The 27,230-nt window shown below is 44.4% G+C and overlaps 1 protein-coding gene across 1 annotated transcript in view; it reads right to left on the bottom strand.

Moving 5' to 3' along the window:
- Positions 1-27,230, bottom strand: part of LOC128694570 (single-minded homolog 2-like) — a 132,508-nt gene that overhangs the window by 94,059 nt on the left and 11,219 nt on the right. Inside the window, exon 2 of the mRNA XM_070095718.1 lies at positions 24,559-25,010. Within this exon, the coding sequence (XP_069951819.1) occupies positions 24,559-24,584 (26 nt within the window). The 5' untranslated portion in view covers positions 24,585-25,010. The remainder of the gene's footprint in view (positions 1-24,558; positions 25,011-27,230) is intronic.

The following is a 27,230-nucleotide window of genomic DNA, read 5'->3' as shown; positions in this document are numbered from 1 at the left end:
TGTGTAACTATCACATACAACAGTGTAGCAGCATACTGCTAGTAGTGTTACCACTGTGTAACTATCACATACAACAGTGTAGCAGCATACTGGTAGTGGTGTTACCACTGTGTAACTATCACATACAACAGTGTAGCAGCATACTGGTAGTGGTGTTACCACTGTGTAACTATCACATACAACAGTGTAGCAGCATACTGCTAGTAGTGTTACCACTGTGTAAGTATCACATACAACAGTGTAGCAGCATACTGCTAGTAGTGTTACCACTGTGTAACTATCACATACAACAGTGTAGCAGCATGCTGGTAGTGGTGTTACCACTGTGTAACTATCACATACAACAGTGTAGCAGCACACTGCTTCTAGTGTGTCCAATTTTCGTGAAAAACAAAGTCTTACAGAGATCATAATGAAGAATCTCCACCATTTACTGAAGATTCTCTCATGTAGTATTTATGTCTAACGTTTTTAATTATTTATAATATTTGTTATACATTACAGTAAATAACTACTGTGAACCGACCTATGAACATCACCCACTGTGTTTGTAACAGGTGAAGAAAGTCGTAAGTTGCACACACAGATATTTCAGTTATTTTGGACTGTCTTCAGAGGTATTGTGTAATTCAGTTGTTCGAAATGGGTTGATTGGTTAATGGGAGTTTAAAACCTATCTACTATGCTAAGGTCATTAAGGTTGAATGACTGGTTAATGGGGTTTAAAGCCTATCTTTCACACCAGAGTCATTAAGGTTACTTAGTTGATTGGGTTTAAAGCCTGTCTACTACATGTAGGTCACCGAGACTGCACGCAACCTGTACATCACCATTCAACAATACTTTAGTACAAAAAATACTGGTTAAAATTGTAGTCCACCTCTGGTGTTAACTGTGGCACTGACAGCCTCGGTCTAGTGGATAAAATGGTGCAAGGAAGAGTATCAGGATGTCTTCCTGATTAAATATATTTAGAGTATACATACTGAGAGGCATGTATATATATGTGTGTGTGTGTGTGTGTGTGTGTGTGTGTACTCACCTAATTGTACTCACCTAATTGTGGTTGCAGGGTTCGAGACTCAGCTCCTGGCCCCGCCTCTTCACTGATCGCTACTGGGTCCTCTCTCTCTCTGCTTCCTGAGCTTTGTCATACCTCTTCTTATAACTATGTATGGTTCCTGCCTCCACTACTTCACTTGCTAGGCTATTCCACTTGCTGACAACTCTATGACTGAAGAAATACTTCCTAACGTCCCTGTGACTCGTCTGAGTCTTCAGCTTCCAGTTGTGACCCCTTGTCCCTGTGTCCCCTCTCTGGAACATCCTATATCTGTCCACCTTGTCTATTCCCCTCAGTATCTTGTATGTCGTTATCATGTCTCCCCTGGCCCTTCTGTCCTCCAGTGTCGTCAGTCCGATTTCCCTTAACCTTTCCTCGTACGACATTCCCTTGAGCTCTGGGACTAGCCTTGTTGCAAACCTTTGTACTTTCTCTAACTTCTTGACGTGCTTGACCAGGTGTGGGTTCGAGACTGGTGCTGCATACTCCAGTATGGGCCTAACATACACAGTGTACAGTGTCTTGAACGATTCCTTATTAAGGTATCGGAACGATATTCTCAGGTTTGCCAGGCGCCCGTATGCTGCAGCGGTTATTTGGTTGATGTGTGCCTCCGGTGATGTGCTAGGTGTTATGGTCACCCTAAGGTCTTTCTCCCTGAGTGAGGTCTGTAGTCTTTGTCCACCTAGCCTATACTCTGTCTGCGGTCTTCTTTGCCCCTCCCCAATCTTCATGACTTTGAATTTGGCTGGATTGAATTCGAGAAGCCAATTACTGGACCACATGTCCAGCCTGTCCAGGTCTCTTTGCAGTCCTGCCTCATCCTCATCCGATTTAATTCTTCTCACCAACTTCACGTCATCTGCGAACAGGGACACTTCAGAGTCTATTCCTTCCATCATGTCGTTCACATATATCAAAAATAGCACTGGTCCTAGAACTGACCCCTGTGGGACCCCGCTCGTAACAGGCGCCCACTGTGATACCTCTTCACGTACCATGACTCGTTGCTGCCTCCCTGTCAGGTATTCCCTTATCCATTGCAGTGCCCTTCCTTTTACATGCGCCTGATCTTCCAGCTTCTGCACTAATCTCTTGTGGGGAACTGTGTCAAAGGCCTTCCTGCAGTCTAGGAAAACGCAATCTACCCACCCCTCTCTCTCGTGTCTTACTTCTGTTACCTTGTCATAAAACTCCAGGAGGTTTGTGATACAAGATTTGCCTTCCATGAACCCATGCTGGTTTTCATTTATAATCTTGTTCCTTTCCAGGTGTTCGACCACTCTCCTCCTGATAATCTTCTCCATGACTTTGCACACAATACATGTTAGAGACACAGGTCTGTACTTTAGTGCCTCGTTTCTGTTTCCTTTCTTAAATGTGGGGACTACATTAGCTGTCTTCCATTTCTCAGGTAGTTGCCCAGTTTCAAGGGATGTGTTGAAGATTGTGGTTAGAGGCACGCACAGCATCTCTGCTCCTTCTCTAAGGACCCATGGGGAGATGTTGTCCGGTCCCATCGCCTTTGAGGTGTCAAGGTCACTTAAGAGCTTCTTCACCTCCTCCTCAGTTGTTCGTATGTCATCCAACAATTGTTGGTATATTCCCTCTTGATGTTCCCTTCTGTGCTGTCTTCCCACAGCCTTTCCTGTCTCTACTGTAAAAACTTCCTTAAATCTCCTGTTCAGCTCCTCACATACCTCCTGATCATTTCTTGTGAGTTCTCCACCTTCTGTCCTTATTCTGATCACCTGGTCTTTGACTGTTGTCTTCCTTCTGATGTGGCTATACAACAGTTTCGGGTCAGTCTTGATTCTCGATGCTATGTCATTTTCATACTGTCGCTGGGCCTCCCTCCTTACCTGTGCATACTCATTCCTGGCTCTGCGATTGATCTCCCTATTTTCGTGTGTTCTCTGCCTTCTGTACTTTTTCCATTCTATATTGCATTTTGTTTTTGCCTCCTTACACCATCGGGTAAACCAGGGGCTCGTTCTGGTCTTTCTGTTGTTACTGTTGCCCTTGGGAATAAACCTTTCCACTGCCTCCTTGCATTTTGTTGTTACATATTCCATCATTTCATTTACTGGCTTTCCTGCCAGTTCTCTGTCCCACTGGACCTCCCGCAGGAAGTTCTTCAACCCTATGTAGTCCCCTCTTTTATAGTCAGGCTTTTCCCATTCAACTCCTGTTATTCTCTCCACTTGCAGCTCTACTATGTATTCAAAGCACAGAACCACGTGGTCGCTAACTCCTAGGGAACTCTCATACTTGATGTCCTCAATGTCTGAGCTGCCCAGGGTGAACACAAGGTCCAATCTTGCTGGTTCATCCTCCCCTCTCACTCTGGTAGTGTCCTTAACATGTTGGTGCATGAGGTTTTCCAGCACCACGTCCAACATCCTGGCTCTCCATATTTCGGGACCCCCATGTGGCTCCAGGTTTTCCCAGTCAATCTCCCTGTGGTTGAAATCCCCCATAACCAGCAACTTTGCTCTGCTGGAGTGAGTTCTTCTTGCCACCTCAGCAAGTGTGTCCACCATTGCTCTGTTGCTCTCTTCATATTCCTCTCTTGGCCTCCTGCAGTTCTGTGGTGGATTATACATCACTGCAATGACCACTTTGTGTTCCCCAGACTGAAGTGTACCTGCTATGTAATCTCTTTCTCCCGTCTCATCTATGCCTTCCATTTTCTTGAATTTCCATCTGTTTTTTATGAGCAGAGCAACCCACCTCCCCCCCAGCCCCTTCTATCTTTCCTCATGATCTGGTAACCTGGTGGGAAGATTACATCTGTTATTGTCTCCGTGAGTTTTGTTTCTGTAACTGTTATGATGTCTGGGGACTTCTCATTGATTCTTTCTTGCCATTCCTCATGTTTATTCGTTAATCCATCTGCATTTGTGTACCAAACCTTCAACTTCTGTTCTAATACTGTAACTGTGGTGCGGGGGGTGGAAACAGAGGGATCGGTGTGTGATGGTTGGTTTGGATTGTTCAGTTGCCTTGGGGGTGTCGTGGCTGGAGTCCTTCTGCAGGTGTTTCTGGGGGTGCGTTTGTCATTCCATTTGATCCTGGGTTATTCTGCTCGTCTTTTTCATTTCCTCCCATTTCTCCTTTCGTTTTTGAACTCTCTCTTTCATTGTCTTCCTTTCGTCCTGTGTTCTGTCTCGATCGAGGTACACACTCCGGAACTCCTGCTTGCCTCTCAGCCGTGCTTTCTCCTGCAGGATCATGGTTCGGGTTGATTCTTCCTTGAAAATTACTTTGAGAGGCCGATTCCTTTTCTTTGTGAACCACCCAATTCTCCGAAAATTTGCCACCTGGGTAATGTCCCCCTCGCCTATCACCTTCATGATATCTTCAATCGCTTTTTTCTCCTCCTGCTTTCTTTCATCATAAGTTTCCCCTTTAGCTTCGTCTAGCCCATAGACAAACACGGATCTCTCCCTTTCCACCTCCCACTGTGACTCCCATTGCATCCTCTGATGTGTTTTAGTTTCTTCCCGTGGAGTGTTCCTTCCTTCAGTCCCTTCCCTAGTTATTACCCCTATGCTTCTTGGTTTGTCCTTCCTGCTCACCTGTTCCTGGCCCCCACAGGTATCTGGTAAGGTCCTTGCACAAGTCCTAGTTCCTTCAATGTGTGTGTGTGTGTGTGTGTGTGCGTGTGTGTGTGTGTGTGTGTGTGTGTGTGTGTGTGTGTGTGTGTGTGTGTGTGTGTGTGTGTGTGTGTGTGTGTGTGTGTGTGTGTGTGTGTGTGTGTGTGTGTGTGTGCGCGCGCGCGCGCGTGTGTGTGTGTGTGTGTGTGTGTCAGAGTCCAGGAAGTATTAGGGAAGAAGAATAACCTAACCTGTGGAAAACAGTGACAGACGAGATTTCGGTGTCTCCAGAGCCATCATCAAGTCGTAGCGTGATAATGGTCCGGGTTAAGGGAGAAATCTTCTCTAGTTCTCATTGCAATTTATAGATTAGATGTAATTTTTGTAATTTTTTTCCCTCTATGCTTTTGTAAATTAGTTTAACCATTCGTTGAATTTAACCCAGGATAACGTCAGATAACGTAGGATAACCCAGCAGACCCAGAGCTGGAGTCTTGGCTGAACTAACGCCTTCACTGCGGTTCACAGACGGAGGATCGAGCCTACCTTAGTGTTTCTTAGTATATCTTATTGTAGCTTAGCAGTTGGGGTCCCCTCAAGCTTGGTAAATGTGCTCTTGTTGCGAGGGGACGGAGGTGCTCTTTCTTTCTTTACCTCGGTCTTTTTTATAAATATTAATAATAATGATGATGATAATAATAATGATGATGATAATAATAATAATAATAATAATAATAATAATAATAATAATAATAATAATAATAATAATAATAATAATAATAATAATAATAATAATAATAATAATAACAATAATAATAATAACAATAATAATAATAATAATAATAATAATAATAATAATAATAATAATAATAATAATAATAATAATAATAATAATAATAATAATAATAATAATAATAATAATAATAATAATAGTAATAGTAATATAAATAATAATAGTATTAATACATAATAATAAAATCATAATAATAATTCACTTGAGGCTGGAAAATCGGGTTTCTGAAATCTGGAGTTGAGGTCTCGTGGTGCACGAGGTATTTTTTGTTCATCTTTGTTTTAGGGCTGATGATGAACACATGAACACTGATGAACAGTTATGACCAGTGATGAACAGTGTTGACAACTGATAAACACTGACAAACGCTGATGACCACTGATGAACAGTGATGAACACTGGTGAACATTGATGAAGAGTTATTAACAGTGATGAACACTGATGAACAGTTATGAATAGTGATGAACACTGATGAACAGTAGTAGAAGGGAGCTGCTGGGCAGGAGGACTGCAAGCCAAAAATGCAATGGTCGGAACACCGGGAATCGTGGTCAGGGGGGCCGGGGAGGGAGGGACCGTGGGGTTGGGGGGTTGAGGGGTGATCGTGGGTGGAGGGATAGGGGTAGTAGGGTGGAGGGAATGAAGGGAGGGATGGAGGGAGGGATGGAGGGAGGGATGGAGGGAGGGAGGGTCAGCTAGTGGCGTGGGAAGGAACCCGCCCGCTGGACTCACACAAATTGCTAGATTCGACACTTTTTTCCCGAAAAAAATTCTATTTAGCCTATGCCCCATTGGCCCACTCCAGTCATTTTGGGCTCAATGCCTCCGGGAACGTTCCTGAGTGCCTCCCCAGCAGACACAAGTGCCACCAGTGCCAGAGTTCAAATGCTAAACGCCTTCCGACAGCCTCGATCGTGGTCAGTATAATCGGCAACTGACCCATCCCGGATACCTTTCTCTTGTAATATCTCGCAAAATTATTGATCACGGAATGCGCTGCATGACCCGAGGGTACTGACATAAGTATATCAAGCTATTAAAGAAAATTATAAAGCCACGGCAAGGGAGGTCGATAAAAGGCCTAGATAAGGAAGCTGGGCAGCATTCTCGGCAGGAAGAGTGAACGAGTGTGAGGGCCCATCAGAAATCATCTTCCACACCCTCCCTCTCTCAGGAAATTTTCACATGCTGCGTCTCTCTGCCCATCACACCATCAACCTACATCACTAAATTTATATATATATATATATATATATATATATATATATATATATATATATATATATATATATATAAATCAGTTTCACTTCGTAGTGGGTAGTATTTTTCTTTTTTTTTTTTCTCTCTTTCGTAGGTTGATGATTTGTAACCGTGGAAACATTTAGAGGTCACCCCCCTCAACTGCCTTAAATAGAAAACGGTGCTTGTCAACAAACAAGGTTCCTACACTGACCAGGTCTTGGTAGTGTGTACCCTGAGAGTACGCCGTGGAACACACACACAAGTACACACACATAGAGACACACACACACATGCACACATATACACACACACAGGTTGAGGGAAATCGGCGTGACGACACTGGAGGACATGAGGGTCAGGGGAGGCATGATAACGACATATAAAATACTACGCGGAATAGACAAGGTGGACAAAGACAGGATGTTCCAGAGATGGGACACAGACACAAGAGGTCACAATTGGAAGTTGAAGACTCAGATGAATCAAAGGGATGTTAGGAAGTATTTCTTCAGTCATAGAGTTGTCAGGCCGTGGAATAGCCTAGAAAGTGACGTAGTGGAGGCGGGAACCATACATAGTTTTAAGGCGAGGTATGATAAAGCTCATGGGGCAGGGAGAGAGAGGACCTAGTAGCAATCAGCGAAGAGGCGGGGCCAGGAGCTATGACTCGATCCCTGCAACCACAAATACGTGAGTACACACACACACACACACACACACACACACACACACACACACACACACACACACACACAAGGTGGACAGAGACAGGATGTTCCAGAGATGGGACACAGAAACAAGGGTCACCATTGCAAACTGAAGACTCAGATGAGTCAAAGGGATGTTAGGAAGTATTTCTTCAGCCACAGAGTTGTTAGGAAGTGGAATAATCTGGCAAGCGATGTAGTGGAAGCAGGAACTATACATAGTTTTAAGACGAGATATGATAAAGCTCATGGAGCAGGGAGAGAGAGGACCCAGAAGCGGTCAGTGAAGAGGCGGGTCCAGGAGCTGAGTCTCGACCCCTGCAACCACAGTTAGGTGAGTACACACACACACACACACACACACACACACACACACGGCTCACGGTTCAGAGAGAGTGACCTAGTAGCGACCAGTGAAGAGGCGGGGCCAGGAGCGTGGACTCGACCCCTGCAACCTGAACTAGGTGAGTACAACTAGGTGAGTACACACACACACACACACACACACACACACACACACACACACACACACACACACACACACACACACACACACACACACACACACACACACTTTTTTTGCACATTCTTGGACTGCAAGAAGGAGTTTGACACAGTTCCACACAAGAGATTAGTGCAAAAACTGGAGGACCAAGCAGGGATAACAGGGAAGGCACTACAATGGATCAGGGAATACTTGTCAGGAAGACAGCAGCGAGTCATGGTACGTGACGAGGTGTCAGAGTGGGCACCTGTGACCAGCGGGGTCCCGCAGGGGTCAGTCCTAGGACCAGTGCTGTTTCTGGTATTTGTGAACGACATGACGGAAGGAATAGACTCTGAGGTGTCCCTGTTTGCAGATGACGTGAAGTTGATGAGAAGAATTCACTCGATCGAAGACCAGGCAGACCTACAAAGGGATCTGGACAGGCTGCAGACCTGGTCCAGCAATTGGCTCCTGGAGTTCAACCCCACCTCACTCAAGGAAAAAGATCTTGGGGTGAGTATAACACCAGGCACATCTCCTGAAGCGCACATCAACCAAATAACTGCTGCAGCATATGGGCGCCTAGCAAACCTCAGAACAGCATTCCGACATCTTAATAAGGAATCATTCAGGACCCTGTACACCGTGTACGTTAGGCCCATATTGGAGTATGCGGCACCAGTTTGGAAACCACACCTAGCCAAGCACGTAAAGAAACTAGAGAAAGTCCAAAGGTTTGCAACAAGACTAGTCCCGGAGCTAAAGGGCATGTCTTACAAGGAGAGGTTAAAAAAAATCGACCTGACGACATTGGAGGACATGCAAGATAGGGGGGATATGATAACGACATATAAAATACTGAGAGGAATCGACAAGTTGGACAGAGACAGGATGTTCCAGAGATGGGACACAGTAACAAGGGGACACCGTTGGAAGTTAAAGACTCAGATATATCACAGGGATGTTAGGAAGTATTTCTTCAGTCACAGAGTTGTCAGGAAGTGGAATAGTCTGGGAAGTGATGTAATAGAGGCAGGATCCATACATAGCTTTAAGCAGAGGTATGATAAAGCTCTTGGAGCAGGAAGATTGACCTAGTAGCGACCAGTGAAGAGGCGGGGCCAGGAGCTGAGTCTCGACCCCTGCAACCACAATTAGGTGAGTACAATTAGGTGAGTACACACACACACACACACACACTCACACACACACACACACACACACACACACACACACACACACACACACACACACACACACACACACACACACACACACACTCACGCACACACACACACACGCACCCACACACACACATACACACACACACACAAACACACAAACACACACACACACACACACACACACACACACACACACACACACACACACACACACACACACACACGCACACACACACGCACGCACGCACACACACACACACACACACACACACACACACACACACACACACACACACACACACACACACACACACACACACACACACACACACACACACACACACACACACACGAATTAAATCGGATGAGGATGAGGCAGGACTGGAAAGAGACCTGGACAGGCTGGACATGTGGTCCAGAAACTGGCTTCTCGAATTCAATCCTGCCAAATGCAAAGTCATGAAGATTGGGGGGGGGGGCAAAGAAGACCGCAGACAGAGTATAGGCTAGGTGGACAAAGACTACAGACCTCACTCAGGGAGAAAGACCTTGGGGTGACCATAACACCGAGCACGTCACCGGAGGCACACATCAACCAAATAACTGCTGCAGCATACGGGCGCCTGGCAAACCTGAGAATAGCGTTCCGATACCTTAATAAGGAATCGTTCAAGACACTGTACACTGTGTATGTTAGGCCCATACTGGAGTATGCAGCACCAGTCTGGAACCCACACCTGGTCAAGCACGTCAAGAAGTTAGAGAAAGTACAAAGGTTTGCAACAAGGCTAGTCCCAGAGCTCAGTGTAATGGGGAGCCCATCACTTTGGTTTCATCAGTAAAATATTTGGGAATCCCCTTTGACCCATGCATGTCAGGTGAATTGATAGGGAACAGTGTAGTAAAGAAAGTGAATGCCAGACTGAAGTTCCTGTATAGACAAGCACAGTGTCTACCTACTGAGGCTCGCAGGACCCTATGTCTAGCCCTTATACAATGCTATATGGATTACGCTTGCTCTTCATGGTACTCTGCCTTGACAAAAAAACTGAAAGATAGACTGCAAATCACCCAGAACAAAATCGTAAGATTCATCCTGGGGCTGGGACCAAGAGAACATGTAGGCCAGGATGAATTACAGCAGTTGGATATACTGAATGTTGAAGACAGAGTAAAACAACTGAAGCTAAATCATGTTTATAAAATTGCTCACAAACAGTGTCCAGAATATCTTGCTGTCAATTTTGTCAAGGTTGGGAACCAAAGCAATCATAGTACTAGAGGGTGAGAGCACAACTTTGTAGTACCCACAGTCAGTGGCCAGGCTTCAAACATGTCAAAGCCAGTCATAGCATGAACCAGTTCAAGAAGACTGCCAAAAAGTGTCTGATGAATGTAGCTACAGAAAGGGAGGGGAATGATTTTCTATTTTTTAGCTAACATACGTGTAAATTTTACCTTATTCCTAGTAATGACCCTCGTATTGTAGATAGTCTTAATGACCCTCGTATTGTAGATAGTCTTAATGACCCTCGTGTAGTAGATAGTCTTTTTAGTATGATAATAAGATGTTATCTTCATTGTAGAATAATAAGAAAATATTATAACCTTTATATTATAATAATAAGGTAAAAGGACCCCAATGGAAATAAGTCACTCTGTCTGACTTTTTTGGGTTATCCCAGGTTCTCTACACATATGCTGCTATGTATGATAATTCTATGTAACTGTATTTGTGTATACCTGAATAAACTTACTTACTTACTTACTTACTTACTTAGTCGTACGAGGAAAGGTTGAGGGAAATTGGACTGACGACACTGGAGGACAGAAGGAACAGGGGAGACATGATAACGACATACAAGATACTGCGGGGAATAGACAATGTGGACAGAGATGGGATGTTCCAGAGAGGGGACACAGAAACAAGTGGTCACAACTGGAAGCTGAAGACTCAGACGAGTCACAGGGACGTTAGGAAGTATTTCTTCAGTCACAGAGTTGTCAGCAAGTGGAATAGCCTAGCAAGTGAAGTAGTGGAGGCAGGAGCCATACATAGTTTTAAGAAGAGGTATGACGAAGCTCAGGAAGCAGAGAGGGAGAGGACCTAGTAGCGATCAGTGAAGATGCGGGGCCAGGAGCTGAGTCTCGACCCCTGCAACCACAATTAAGTGAGTACAATTAGGTGAGTACACACACACACACACACACACACACACACACACACACACACACACACACACACACACACACACACACACAATCGCTCTTGATGGGAAAAAAATTTGAAATCAGGAATAAAAAAATATAAGAGATATGAAGAAGGATTGTGCGGAGTGGAGGGAGAGCGAGGCTTACTGACGCTGTTAGAGTGTCAGGATTCTGCTGCTAATTACAGGTTATATTCTGGCGGTGTAAACACAGCCAGGTGTTACTGCAGGGTTATGTTATTGTGTGTGTACTCACCGAGTTGTGTCGGCGGGGGTCGAGACTCAGCTCCTGACCCCCGCCTCCTAGAACACTTTGATCTCCATCACTGACTTCTGACCTTTTTGGACCTTATCATGTCCACTCTTGAAGCTGTATTGAGATTGCCTCCGCCATTGCCTCGTCCAAGTCACTACACTTTTCAACCAGCCTGAGAATAAAGAAATACTTCCTGACATCCCTATGGCTCATCTGTGTCTTCACCTTCCACCTGTGTCCCCTTCATCCCCTATTAATTCCCATTAAGATCTCGCACGTCTTGATCATGTCTCTCCTCGTCCTTCCTCTCAGTATAAGTGGTCAGGTTGAGTTCCAGTGTTTCCCTCTCACCCAGGGTACACTGTACTAAGTGTTCCACAAGGTGCAGTACTCGCTACCAGTGTTCCACAAGGTACAGCACTCGCTCCCAGTGTTCCACAAGGTACAGTACTCGCTACCAGTGTTCCACAAGGTACAGTACTCGCTCCCAGTGTTCCACAAGGTACAGCACTCGCTCCTAGTGTTCCATAAGGTACAGTACTCGCTCCTAGTGTTCCATAAGGCACAGTACTCGCTCCCAGTGTTCCATAAGGTACAGTACTCGCTCCTAGTGTTCCATAAGGCACAGTACTCGCTCCTAGTGTTCCATAAGGCACAGTACTCGCTCCTAGTGTTCCATAAGGCACAGTACTCGCTCCTAGTGTTCCATAAGGTACAGTACTCGCTCCTAGTGTTCCATAAGGCACAGTACTCGCTCCCAGTGTTCCACAAGATATAGTACTCGCTCCTAGTGTTCTACAAGGTACAGCACTCGCTCCTAGTGTTCCACAAGGTACAGTACTCGCTTCCAGTGTTCCACAAGGTACAGCACTCGCTCCTAGTGTTCCACAAGGTACAGTACTCGCTCCCAGTGTTCCACAAGGTACAGTACTCGCTCCCAGTGTTCCACAAGGTACAGTACTCATTCCCAGTGTTCCGCAAGGTACAGTACTCGCTCCCAGTGTTCCACAAGGTACAGTACTCATTCCCAGTGTTCCGCAAGGTACAGTACTCGCTCCCAGAGTTCCGCAAGGTACAGTACTCGCTCCCAGTGTTCCACAAGGTACAGTACTCGCTCCCAGTGTTCCACAAGGTACAGTACTCATTCCCAGTGTTCCACAAGGTACAGTACTTGTTCACAGTGTTCCACAAGGTACAGTACTCATTCCTAGTGTTCCACAAGGTACAGTACTCGCTCCCAGTGTTCCACAAGGTACAGTACTCGCTCTCAGTGTTCCACAAGGTACAGTACTCGTTCCTAGGGTTCCACAAGGTACAGTACTTGTTCCCAGTGTTCCACAACGTACAGTACTCGCTCCCAGTGTTCTACAAGGTACAGTACTCGCTCCCAGTGTTCCACAAGGTACAGTACTCGCTCCCAGTGTTCCACAAGGTACAGTACTTGTTCCCAGTGTTCCACAAGGTACAGTACTCGCTCCCAGTGTTCCACAAGGTACAGTACTCGCTCCCAGTGTTCCACAAGGTACAGTACTTGTTCCCAGTGTTCCACAAGGTACAGTACTCGCTCCCAGTGTTCCACAAGGTACAGTACTCGCTCCCAGTGTTCCACAAGTTACAGTACTCGCTCCCAGTGTTCCACAAGGTACATTACTCGCTGTGTTATTAGCAAATTTAGAAAATTTGCTTAGTATATCTGGTATCTAATTTTCATTAATAATATATCTTGACTAATCACATAGGCTATTATACTGTCTATCTCTGTATTCCTCAGTAACTGAACAATTGAACATATGTTGTTCAAGACAGTGACCATAGGACTGGCCATATACTTTGCATTTAGTTTTGATCATCTTCGTGTCTGACAGAAGTACTTGTAACCAAGCTTAAACCTGGCCACTACAACACCAGCCTCTCTGTGCTCACATAGCAAGATTCTCCATAAGCGTACTTATCTACGTTCATGTTATCATAGTGGGTTATAGATGTACTCTATAGTCCCACAACATTCAAGTTTGTGTGTGTGTGTGTATGTATATATATATATATATATATATATATATATATATATATATATATATATATATATATATATATATATATATATATATATATATATATATATATATATATATATATATATATATATATATATATATATATATATATATACATGCGAGGTAGTGAGGGAGTGATGTGAACTGAGAAAGAAGAAACAGCTTTACCGTCACTCGTTCAATCACTGTCATGCCAGAAGCATCATGACATCTCAGGTTTGTAGACTAGATAGTATTTTTGTATACTAGTTAGTGGGTTGGTGTGCTAGTTAGTTGGTTGGTAAATTAGTTAGTAGGCTGGTAGACTAGTTAGTGGGTTGGTAGACTAGTTAGCAGATTGGTAGAATAATTAGTAGGCTGGTATACTAGTTAGCAGGTTGGTAGGCAAGTTAGCAGGCTGGGAGACTAGTTAGCAGGTTGATAGACAAGTTAGCAGGCTGGGAGACTAGTTAGCAGGTTAGTAGACTAATTAGCAGGTTGGTAGACTAGTTATCAGGTTGATAGACTAGTAAACAGGCTAGTAGACTAATTAGCAGGTTGGTAGACTAGTTAACAGGCTGTTAGACATCAACCACCCAGGGAGGTACTACCAAACAATCATGGAAGCTGGAAACCGGTAACTGGTGCACACAGCGGCAGGAGTACTGGTGTCTTTTCCTTCCGTCTCATAAACACGCAGGATAGCAGGTGTGCCTTGCTGCTGCTGCAAACACCTGTTTTATTCTACACATGTGGCTGTGTGTGTGTGTGTGTGTGTATGTATGTGTGTGTGCGTGTGTGTGTGTGTGTCTCGTTTTATCTGCACGGGAAGATGCGTGAGACAGCTTCCTCCGTCAGCCCCGTGTGTCGTTCAGCGCAGCCACGACGCCGAGAGTACTCGCAACAAGTAAAATTTACTAAAACGACAAAGCGGGTCATTTTCTAGGTGGGTTGTTTGAATGTTCGTGGGTGTGGTATGATGTGAGGGAAGAAGTGGTTGTGAATGTGACGAATGGAATGAAGCCTGGGTGTCCTGGCTCTTTGCGTAGCGTATCTGAAGGAGGACTGGAGAATTTCAGTGGTAAGGAGAGAGTTAGGTCAGGTGTGACTGAGAGAATGTTAGTCACAGAATGTGCAGCAGTAATGTTGAATGATCAACTGTCGAGAGAAGACGGGGTACTCGGGTATAAATTCGAGAATTATGTGGATTAAAATAAGGGTGGGATGTGCGTAGTGGGTTATAGTAAGTATTTATGATCCTGGGAAATGGAGAGAGCGAGAGAGAAAACAATGATTGATTTTTAGGTGTTAACCTAGTAAAAAAGTAATTGTTGTAGGCCACCTAACTTTTAAAATGATAGACACTATTGTAAATGGTGTAGTAGGTAAGTTTGGGCTGCCACGGGTAAATAATAATGGATACCTTTAAGTGAACTATGTATAGAAAGAGGTTTGGTAATATATAATACATATTTTAAGAAAAAGAGGATAAGTACACGAAATAAGATAAATGACATAATGAGAGTAGTTTGTCAGACTATGTACCGGTGGATGAAAGGTTGATGGGTAGACTTCTGGGTGTGCATATTAATAGTGGACCAACAAATGTATCAGATCATTATTCAGTTGTAGCTACGGTGAGAGTGAGAGGTAGATGGGGGTACAAGAAGAATGTCAACAGTGGGTAGAAGAGAAATAAAAGGCAATAACTTAAAGTAGGAGATGGATAATGTAAAGTATTAGCAACCATTGGGAGAAAGGTGGGAGAGAGAGAGAGAGAGAGAGAGAATGAGTAATGAAGAAAGAATCAGAGAAGTGGGTAGTAGATTTACGAAGGCAGTGTCAGAGTGTGCAGCACAAGTGTGTGGAAATAGGAGGGTGGGTGCAGGAGGGAGGAAGATCGAGTGGTGGAATGATGAAGAGAGTGTAGTGTGAGAGAAAAGTTAGAGAGAGCTTTTGACAATGTAGAAGTGATATACAGAGAGAGAGGGGTAGACAGAGGGTAAAAGAGAGGCTTAAAAAGAGTGGAGAGGAAGTGTAAAAGGAGAGACAGTGAGAGACAGTGAGAGACAGTGAGAGACAGTGAGAGACAGTGAGAGACAGTGAGAGACAGTGAGAGACAGTGAGAGAGTGGGTGAGATTTTGTCACCAATTTTTTTGAGAATAAGAAAACGTATTGGAGATAGATTAACAAGGCAAGTCTTTGGAACAAACATACTTAACATTTTAAAAACAAAAGAGGAGAGATGTTAGACGAGGATGCTGAGGTGCAGGGAAGATGTTAGGGGAGGATGCTGAGGTGCAGGGAAAATGTTAGGGGAGGATGCTGAGGTGCAGGGAAGATGTTAGACGAGGATGCTGAGGTAAGGGGAAGATGTTAGACGAGGAGGCTGAGGTAAGGGGAAGATGGAGGGAATATTCTGAAGAGTTGTAAAATGCTGATAAAAAGTAAATGTTAGATAAAAGTAAGAAACTTTTTGCTGTGTTTATAATTTACGAATAAAGTAGACAACAGTGTGGCAGATGTTACAAGTGTATGAAATAAACAAGTTACTAACAGTAGCAAAGAGTTTGTATGTGGACAGTGAGGCTCAGGTCAGGGTATGTAGGAGAGGGAGATTATTTCCCAGTAAAGGTAGGTCTTAGACAGGGATGCGTGATGTCACCATGGTTGTTTAAAATGCTTTTAGATGGGATTGTGAAATAAATGATGTTGGGGAGATGTGCGGGATTAATAGATAACCAATTTGTACAAAATGAGAATGTCACAGTTGGTTTTTGCTGATGACACTGTGCTTCTGGGAGATTCTGAAGAGAAGTTGCAAAGGTTGGTGGACTAATTTGGAAAGGTGTGTATAAGAAAGAAATTAGAAGTGAACACTGGAAAGAACAAGGTGATGAGAGTAACAAAAAAAATATAGGCAGTGAGAAATTGGATATGAGATTGAAAGGAAGGAGTATGGAAGGAGTGTATGTGCTTTGATATTTAAAAGTGGGCTTATCGACAGATGGGTGTATAAAAGCCGAGAACTAGCGGGAGGAAAACGGCGGGTGGTGCATTTAGAAATCTGTGGAGACAAGAACCTTATCCATGGAGGGAAAAAAGAGGAAAGGATGAGAGTATAGCGATACCAACACTGATGTATGGGTGTGAACCATGGGTTGTTAACGTTGCAGCGAGGAGGAGGAAGAGGAGGCTGAATTTCGTTTTTTAGGGCAAAGTGTGATGTGAATATTATGCAGAGAATTAGAAATTAGTAGAATATGAGGTAAATCAGTCTCTCAGCCTAGCAGAACTATACACAGAAGACAGTGAAAGACAAGGCACTCAATCTCTGGGCTGAGGGACTGATCACCATGCCTTCCACTGTCTCCTTATAGCATCTCTTTCTTGAATTAATAAAGCCACTGGTAGGCGAAACGTCCTGAGCTAAGATACCCAGGTGTTGTACATGTGTCTTACCCATCACCTGGTGGCTTCTGTGTCCCATTAATATATTGATAATATTGCTGGATAATTATGTAGATTTATCTAAGAAATCACTGAATCAGGAGCCTTACCTGATCTTACCTGATCTTACCTGATCTTACCTGATCTTACCTGATCTTACCTGATCTTACCTGATCTTACCTGATCTTTCCCGATGTACATTAATCCCTCACATAGACCGTTTACAATACGGATCCTTCATACGGCACATACATACTGTTACACAAATTACCATACATAGCAACACATGTGTAAATTACCATACATAACAACATATGTGTAAATTACCATACATAACAACATATGTGTAAATTACCATACATAACAACACATGTGTAAATTACCATACATAACAACATATGTGTAAATTACCATACATAACAACATGTGTAAATTACCATACATAACAACATATGTGTAAATTACCATACATAGCAACATATGTGTAAATTACCATACATAACAACATATGTGTAAATTACCATACATAGCAACACATGTGTAAATTACCATACATAACAACATATGTGTAAATTACCATACATAACAACATATGTGTAAATTACCATACATAGCAACATATGTGTAAATTACCATACATAACAACATATGTGTAAATTACCATACATAGCAACACATGTGTAAATTACCATACATAACAACATATGTGTAAATTACCATACATAACAACATATGTGTAAATTACCATACATAGCAACACATGTGTAAATTACCATACATAACAACATATGTGTAAATTACCATACATAACAACACATGTGTAAATTACCATACATAACAACATATGTGTAAATTACCATACATAACAACATATGTGTAAATTACCATACATAACAACACATGTGTAAATTACCATACATAGCAACACATGTGTAAATTACCATACATAGCAACATATGTGTAAATTACCATACATAGCAACATATGTGTAAATTACCATACATAGAAACCCATGTGTAAATTACCATACATAGCAACACATGTGTAAATTACCATACATAACAATACATGTGTATGTTAGGGTAATAGGTACGTGTATGTTACAGTAATAGGTACATATATGTTACAGTAATAGGTACATATATGTTACAGTAATAGGTACGTGTATGTTACAGTAATAGGTACATATATGTTACAGTAATAGGTACATATATGTTACAGTAATAGGTACGTGTATGTTACAGTAATAGGTACGTGTATGTTACAGTAATAGGTACGTGTATGTTACAGTAATAGGTACGTGTATGTTACAGTAATAGGTACGTGTATGTTACAGTAATAGGTACGTGTATGTTACAGTAATAGGTACGTGTATGTTACAGTAATAGGTACGTGTATGTTACAGTAATAGGTACGTGTATGTTAACTATACAAGAAATCAGTCTCCTCCCTGTCTGTACCTACATTCATTAGGTACTTTCCAGCTCTCTTCCTGAACCGGCTCATGCTAGGACCGGCTCATGTTAAGACTGGCTCATGCTAGGACTGGGTCATGCTAGGACTGGGTCATGCTAGGACTGGGTCATGCTAGGGCTGGCTCATGCTAGGACCGGCTCATGTTAAGACTGGCTCATGTTAAGACTGGCTCATGTTAAGACTGGCTCATGTTAAGACTGGCTCATGTTAAGACTGGCTCATGTTAAGACTGGCTCATGCTAGGACTGGCTCATGCAAGGACTTGGTCATGCTAGGACTGGGTCATGCTAGGGCTGGCTCATGCTAGGACCCGCTCATGTTAAGACTGGCTCATGTTAAGACTGGCTCATGTTAAGACTGGCTCATGTTAAGACTGGCTCATGCTAGGACTGGCTCATGCAAGGACTGGGTCATGCTAGGACTGGGTCATGCTAGGACTGGCTCATGCTAGGACTGGCTCATGCTAGGACTGGCTCATGCAAGGACTGGGTCATGCTAGGACTGGGTCATGCTAGGACTGGCTCATGCTAGGACTGGCTCATGCTAGGACTGGCTCATGCTAGGACTGGCTCATGCTAGGACTGGCTCATGCTAGGACTGGCTCATGCTAGGACTGGCTCATGCTAGGACTGGCTCATGCTAGGACTGGCTCATGCTAGGACTGGCTCATGCTAGGACTGGCTCATGCTAGGACTGGCTCATGCAAGGACTGGGTCATGCTAGGACTGGCTCATGCTAGGACTGGCTCATGCTAGGACTGGCTCATGCTAGGACTGGCTCATGCTAGGACTGGCTCATGCTAGGACTGGCTCATGCTAGGACTGGCTCATGCCTTGACTGGCTTTGCCATGCACGGTCAATCAGTTCCACTTCTTTAATGCTGAGTAATAAAAGGTGATATACCAGGAACAAGGTCAAGACAGGTGAAATTGCAGAGCTAGAGAATGTACAGAGAACCTTTACTGCAAGTATAAGTTCCATCAAACACCTTAACTACTGGGAGCGCCTGGAAGCACTTGACTTGTACTCACTGGAGCGCAGGGGAAAGAGATGTATCATAATCTACACCTGGAAGATTCTGGAGGGACTGGTCCCTAATATACACACAGCAATCACTCCATACGAAAGCAAAAGACTTGGCAGGCGATGCAACATACCCCCAGTGAAAAGTAGGGGCGTCACTGGTACACTAAGAGAAAACACAATAAGTGTCCAGGGCCCAAGACTGTTCAACAGCCTCCCACCAGCCATAAGGGGCATTACCAATAGACCCCTGGTTTTCAAGAGAGAAGTGGACAGATCAGCCGGGCTGTGGTTCGTACGTTGGACTACATGCGGCCAGCTGTTACAGCCTCGTTAATCAGGCCCTGATCCACCGGGAGGCCTGGTCGTCGACCGGGCAGCGGGGGCGTTGATCCCCGGAATGCCCTCCAGGCAGGCAGGTAGAACTGAGAGAGGTAGAGTGAGGGGTGGAGCGAGGGGTAGAGTGAGGGGTGGAGTGAGGGGTAGAGTGAGGGGTAGAGTGAGGGGTGGAGCGAGGGTTAGAGTGAGGGGTAGAGTGAGGGGTACAGTGGTAGAGTGAGGGGTAGAGTGAGGGATGGAGCGAGGGGTAGAGTGAGGGGTAGAGTGAGGGGTAGAGTGAGGGGTCGAGGGAGGGGTAGAGTGAGGGGTAGAGTGAGGGGTCGAGTGAGGGGTAGAGTGAGGGGTAGAGTGAAGGGTAGAGTGAAGGGTAGTGTGAGGGGTAGAGTGAGGGGTAGAGTGAGGGGTAGAGTGAGGGGTAGAGTGAAGGGTAGAGTGAGGGGTAGAGTGAGGGGTAGAGTGAGGGGTAGAGTGAGGGGTAGAGTGAGGGGTAGAGTGAGGGGTAGAGTGAGGGGTGGAGCGAGGGTTAGAGTGAGGGGTAGAGTGAAGGGTAGAGTGAGGGGTAGAGTGAGGGGTAGAGTGAGGGGTAGAGTAAGGGGTAGGAGTGGAAAACGAGGATGAATATTGAGAATATGTAACTAAGGGAAGAAGTTGGGTAAATTTAGATTTAGAAGCGATGTGTGTGGAGAGAGAGAGAGAGAGAGAGAGAGAGAGAGAGAGAGAGAGAGAGAGAGAGAGAGAGAGAGAGAGAAAAAGAGAGAGAGAGCTTCATGGTAGATCTCTAAGTGTAGTTCTCAATGGAACGGAATCAGCAAGACATCCTATTGGGGCAAGTGTTCCACAAGGAAGCGTGCTGGGTCCACTGTTATGGAATGTCTACTTCAACGACCTTCTTCATCTCATCCCAGAATCACATGCATATGCAGACGACTGTACACTGACATTCACTTATCCAAGAGAAGAAATGCCAGCTGCTCTAAGCTACATCAATCACCAGCTGAGAGCTGTATCAGCTTGGGGAAATAGATGGCAAGTAACATCTGCACCTGAGAAAACGCAAATGATGATCGTCTCTAGGCACCATGATGGTAATGCTGGTGCAGTAGTAAGGATGAATGGGAGGGTGTTGGCACCTGGAGAAGAAGTTGATATCCTTGGGGTGAAATTTGACTCCAAACTAACCATGAAGAACCATGTTGTAAATCTTGCAAACAAGGCAGCCAGGAAGCTTACAGCACTTCGCCGTATCTCGCATCTGCTTGACAGTAGGGGTTGCAAGATCCTGTACGAGGCACAAGTACGCTCACACCTTGAGTATGCTCCACTTTCTTGGTTTGCCTGCCCTTCCCTCTCATCTGCGACTGCTTGACAGAGTAGAGAACAGAGCAAGACGTCTCATCTCTCGCCTGGACCCATCCTGGATAGATCTGTCATTTCAGCACAGCCTTCGACACAGGAGGGATGTGGGTGGCCTTACTGTTATGTACAAGACCAATATTGTCAAAATACCACACTTGGATCCACTTCGAGGACAGCGTGAAACAAGCTTTTATGCCACAAGACGGGCAGAAAGCAGCAACTTCACTCTGGCTGTACCCTTCTCCAGAACATCACTCCATCTGAGATCATACATACCCAGGATGACTCGAGTATGGAACACATTCGTACAGCATAATGATGTTAACGAGATAAAGTCAGTTGATCAAATGAAAATGCTGGCCCACAGATGGCTCCAACTTCATCCTGTTTCCTACTTGTATGTCTCATAACAATAAAAATGCTTTCAAATGAGCTGATGTAGGTAACAGCTCTTAGCTTGCCAATAAAGTTAGGAATCCTTAACCTGTAAATAGCTGTCAATAAAGCTAGGGATCCTTAACCTTGTCAAACCCTGTGTAAAAAAAAAAAAAGAGAGAGAGAGAGAGAGAGGTAGCTTAGCAATAGAGTTGTAGACAAGTGGAACATACTTTTGAACAAAATGACAATTATTACCCCGAGTACAGACCGAGTACAGATCGAGTACAGACCGAGTACAGACCGAGTACAGACCGAGTATAGACCGAGTACAGACCGAGTACAGACCGAGTACAGACCGAGTACAGACCGAGTATAGACCGAGTACAGACCGAGTACAGACCGAGTACAGACCGAGTATAGACCGAGTACAGACCGAGTACAGACCGAGTATAGACCGAGTACAGACCGAGTACAGACCGAGTACAGACCGAGTACAGACCGAGTACAGACCGAGTACAGACCGAGTATAGACCGAGTACAGACCGAGTACAGACCGAGTATAGACCGAGTACAGAACGAGTATAGACCGAGTACAGACCGAGTACAGACTGAGTATAGACCGAGTACAGAACGAGTATAGACCGAGTACAGACCGAGTACAGACCGAGTATAGACCGAGTACAGAACGAGTATAGACCGAGTACAGACCGAGTACAGACCGAGTATAGACCGAGTACAGAACGAGTATAGACCGAGTACAGACCGAGTACAGACCGAGTATAGACCGAGTACAGAACGAGTATAGACCGAGTACAGACCGAGTACAGACCGAGTATAGACCGAGTACAGAACGAGTATAGACCGAGTACAGACCGAGTACAGACCGAGTATAGACCGAGTACAGAACGAGTATAGACCGAGTACAGACCGTGTACAGACCGAGTATAGACCGAGTACAGACCGAGTACAGAACGAGTACAGACCGAGTACAGACCGAGTATAGACCGAGTACAGACCGAGTACAGACCGAGTACAGACCGAGTATAGACCGAGTACAGACCGAGTACAGACCGAGTATAGACCGAGTATAGACCGAGTACAGACCGAGTACAGACCGAGTATAGACCGAGTACAGACCGAGTACAGACCGAGTACAGACCGAGTACAGACCGAGTACAGACCGAGTACAGACCGAGTATAGACCGAGTACAGACCGAGTACAGACCGAGTACAGACCGAGTATAGACCGAGTATAGACCGAGTACAGACCGAGTATAGACCGAGTACAGACCGAGTACAGACCGAGTATAGACCGAGTACAGACCGAGTACAGACCGAGTATAGACCGAGTACAGACCGAGTACAGACCGAGTATAGACCGAGTACAGACCGAGTATAGACCGAGTACAGACCGAGTACAGACCGAGTATAGACCGAGTACAGACCGAGTACAGACCGAGTATAGACCGAGTATAGACCGAGTACAGACCGAGTATAGACCGAGTACAGACCGAGTATAGACCGAGTATAGACCGAGTATAGACCGAGTACAGACCGAGTACAGACCGAGTACAGACCGAGTATAGACCGAGTACAGACCGAGTACAGACCGAGTACAGACCGAGTACAGACCGAGTACAGACCGAGTATAGACCGAGTACAGACCGAGTACAGACCGAGTATAGACCGAGTACAGACCGAGTACAGACCGAGTACAGACCGAGTATAGACCGAGTACAGACCGAGTACAGACCGAGTATAGACCGAGTACAGACCGAGTACAGACCGAGTATAGACCGAGTATAGACCGAGTACAGACCGAGTATAGACCGAGTACAGACCGAGTATAGACCGAGTACAGACCGAGTACAGACCGAGTATAGACCGAGTACAGACCGAGTACAGACCGAGTATAGACCGAGTATAGACCGAGTACAGACCGAGTATAGACCGAGTACAGACCGAGTATAGACCGAGTATAGACCGAGTATAGACCGAGTACAGACCGAGTACAGACCGAGTACAGACCGAGTATAGACCGAGTACAGACCGAGTACAGACCGAGTATAGACCGAGTACAGACCGAGTACAGACCGAGTATAGACCGAGTACAGACCGAGTACAGACCGAGTACAGACCGAGTATAGACCGAGTACAGACCGAGTATAGACCGAGTACAGACCGAGTACAGACCGAGTACAGACCGAGTACAGACCGAGTACAGACCGAGTATAGACCGAGTACAGACCGAGTACAGACCGAGTATAGACCGAGTACTGACACTGACCTGAGTGACTGCCCATCATAATGGGAGGATGGTCTGATGATGCCCAAGGTGCTCGTGATCCAAGGAACTGGAGCTGTTCTCCCCTGCCCTGGATCAAAACTCATTACCTGCCACTTTCTCAGGTGCCGTCTGACCTTTACGGGTTTAGCTCTTTCCCGTAATATTGATATAAAAATTATTACCAATGCTAATATAACAATAATAATAATAATAATAATAATAATAATAATAATAATAATAATAATAATAATAATAATAATAATAATAACAATAATAATAATAATAATAATAATAATAATAATAATAATAATAATAATAATAATAATAATAATAATAACAACAATAATAATAATAATAATAATAATAATAATAATAATAATAATAATAATAATAATAATAATAATAATAATAATAATAATAATAATAACAATAACAATAATAATAATAATAATAATAATAATAATAATAATAATAATAATAATAATAATAATTATAATAATAACCATAATAATAGTAATAATAATAATAATAATAACTGTAGAATATATATATATATATATATATATATATATATATATATATATATATATATATATATATATATATATATATATATATATATATATATATATATATATATATATATATATATATATATATATATATACACTTACCTGCACATTTTTATAATATCGTGCATCGGGCCGGTTTCGTTGCCTCTGGTATCCGTTATTTGGGTATCTGGCACAGCCGCCGCATACGAATAAAGCCAGCGGTCCGGTAGTCCCCGGCTCCTCTGTTATCCGGCTGCCACCTCCCCTAGCCTAGACTACATCCAGGTGTGCCTCGGTATCCGACCACGGGGCACTACAGAGCTCCACGGCCACTCGGTATCCGGCCACGGGGCACTACAGAGCTCCACGGCCACTCGGTATCCGGCCACGGGGCACTACAGAGCTCCACGGCCACTCGGTATCCGGCCACGGGGCACTACAGAGCTCCACGGCCACTCGGTATCCGGCTCTCACAACAGGAGTGTCACTGTTTTTCAAAATCGTATTTTTTTCCATATATTTTTTTCAGTATTCACGTAAGAGCTTCCATACTAGTTCAAAATTTTGGCTCACTGACAAAAAAAATTATATGTATTTATATATATTTATATATAATAGAAATAGGATAATTTTACTAATACCAAGTGACTATTATCCTGCTACACCAGACATGATCAGTGTTAGTGGTGACTCTGCTACACCAGACATGATCTGTGTTAGTGGTGACTCTGCTACACCAGACATGATCACTGTTAGTGGTGACTCTGCTACACCAGACATGATCAGTGTTAGTGGTGACTCTGCTACACTAGACATGATCAGTGTTAGTGGTGACTCTGCTACACCAGACATGATCAGTGTTAGTGGTGACTCTGCTACACCAGACATGATCAGTGTTAGTGGTGACTCTGCTACACCAGACATGATCAGTGTTAGTGGTGACTCTGCTACACCAGACATGATCAGTGTTAGTGGTGACTCTGCTACACCAGACATGATCAGTGTTAGTGGTGACTCTGCTACACCAGACATGATCGGTGTTAGTGGTGACTCTGCTACACCAGACATGATCAGTGTTAGTGGTGACTCTGCTACACCAGACATGATCAGTGTTAGTGGTGACTCTGCTACACCAGACATGATCGGTGTTAGTGGTGACTCTGCTACACCAGACATGATCAGTGTTAGTGGTGACTCTGCTACACCAGACATGATCGGTGTTAGTGGTGACTCTGCTACACCAGACATGATCAGTGTTAGTGGTGACTCTGCTACACCAGACATGATCAGTGTTAGTGGTGACTCTGCTACACTAGACATGATCAGTGTTAGTGGTGACTCTGCTACACCAGACATGATCAGTGTTAGTGGTGACTCTGCTACACCAGACATGATCAGTGTTAGTGGTGACTCTGCTACACCAGACATGATCAGTGTTAGTGGTGACTCTGCTACACCAGACATGATCAGTGTTAGTGGTGACTCTGCTACACCAGACATGATCAGTGTTAGTGGTGACTCTGCTACACCAGACATGATCGGTGTTAGTGGTGACTCTGCTACACCAGACATGATCAGTGTTAGTGGTGACTCTGCTACACCAGACATGATCGGTGTTAGTGGTGACTCTGCTACACCAGACATGATCAGTGTTAGTGGTGACTCTGCTACACCAGACATGATCAGTGTTAGTGGTGACTCTGCTACACCAGACATGATCGGTGTTAGTGGTGACTCTGCTACACCAGACATGATCAGTGTTAGTGGTGACTCTGCTACACCAGACATGATCGGTGTTAGTGGTGACTCTGCTACACCAGACATGATCAGTGTTAGTGGTGACTCTGCTACACCAGACATGATCAGTGTTAGTGGTGACTCTGCTACACTAGACATGATCAGTGTTAGTGGTGACTCTGCTACACCAGACATGATCAGTGTTAGTGGTGACTCTGCTACACCAGACATGATCAGTGTTAGTGGTGACTCTGCTACACCAGACATGATCAGTGTTAGTGGTGACTCTGCTACACCAGACATGATCACTGTTAGTGGTGACTCTGCTACACCAGACATGATCAGTGTTAGTGGTGACTCTGCTACACCAGACATGATCAGTGTTAGTGGTGACCCTGCTACACCAGACATGATCAGTGTTAGTGGTGACTCTGCTACACCAGACATGATCAGTGTTAGTGGTGACTCTGCTACACCAGACATGATCAGTGTTAGTGCTGACTCTGCTACACCAGACATGATCAGTGTTAGTGGTGACTCTGCTACACCAGACATGATCAGTGTTAGTGGTGACTCTGCTACACCAGACATGATCACTGTTAGTGGTGACTCTGCTACACCAGACATGATCAGTGTTAGTGGTGACTCTGCTACACCAGACATGATCAGTGTTAGTGGTGACCCTGCTACACCAGACATGATCAGTGTTAGTGGTGACTCTGCTACACCAGACATGATCAGTGTTAGTGGTGACTCTGCTACACTAGACATGATCAGTGTTAGTGGTGACTCTGCTACACCAGACATGATCAGTGTTAGTGGTGACACTGCTACACTAGACATGATCAGTGTTAGTGGTGACTCTGCTACACCAGACATGATCAGTGTTAGTGGTGACACTGCTACACCAGACATGATCACTGTTAGTGGTGACTCTGCTACACCAGACATGATCAGTGTTAGTGGTGACTCTGCTACACCAGACATGATCAGTGTTAGTGGTGACTCTGCTACACCAGACATGATCAGTGTTAGTGGTGACTCTGCTACACCAG

The sequence above is a fragment of the Cherax quadricarinatus genome, chromosome 51 (assembly GCF_038502225.1).
Source record: "Cherax quadricarinatus isolate ZL_2023a chromosome 51, ASM3850222v1, whole genome shotgun sequence".
Classification (NCBI taxonomy): Eukaryota; Metazoa; Arthropoda; class Malacostraca; order Decapoda; family Parastacidae; genus Cherax; species Cherax quadricarinatus.
The sequence above is the reverse complement of the archived record's forward strand: the minus strand, read 5'-3'. Positions and strand labels throughout refer to the sequence as shown.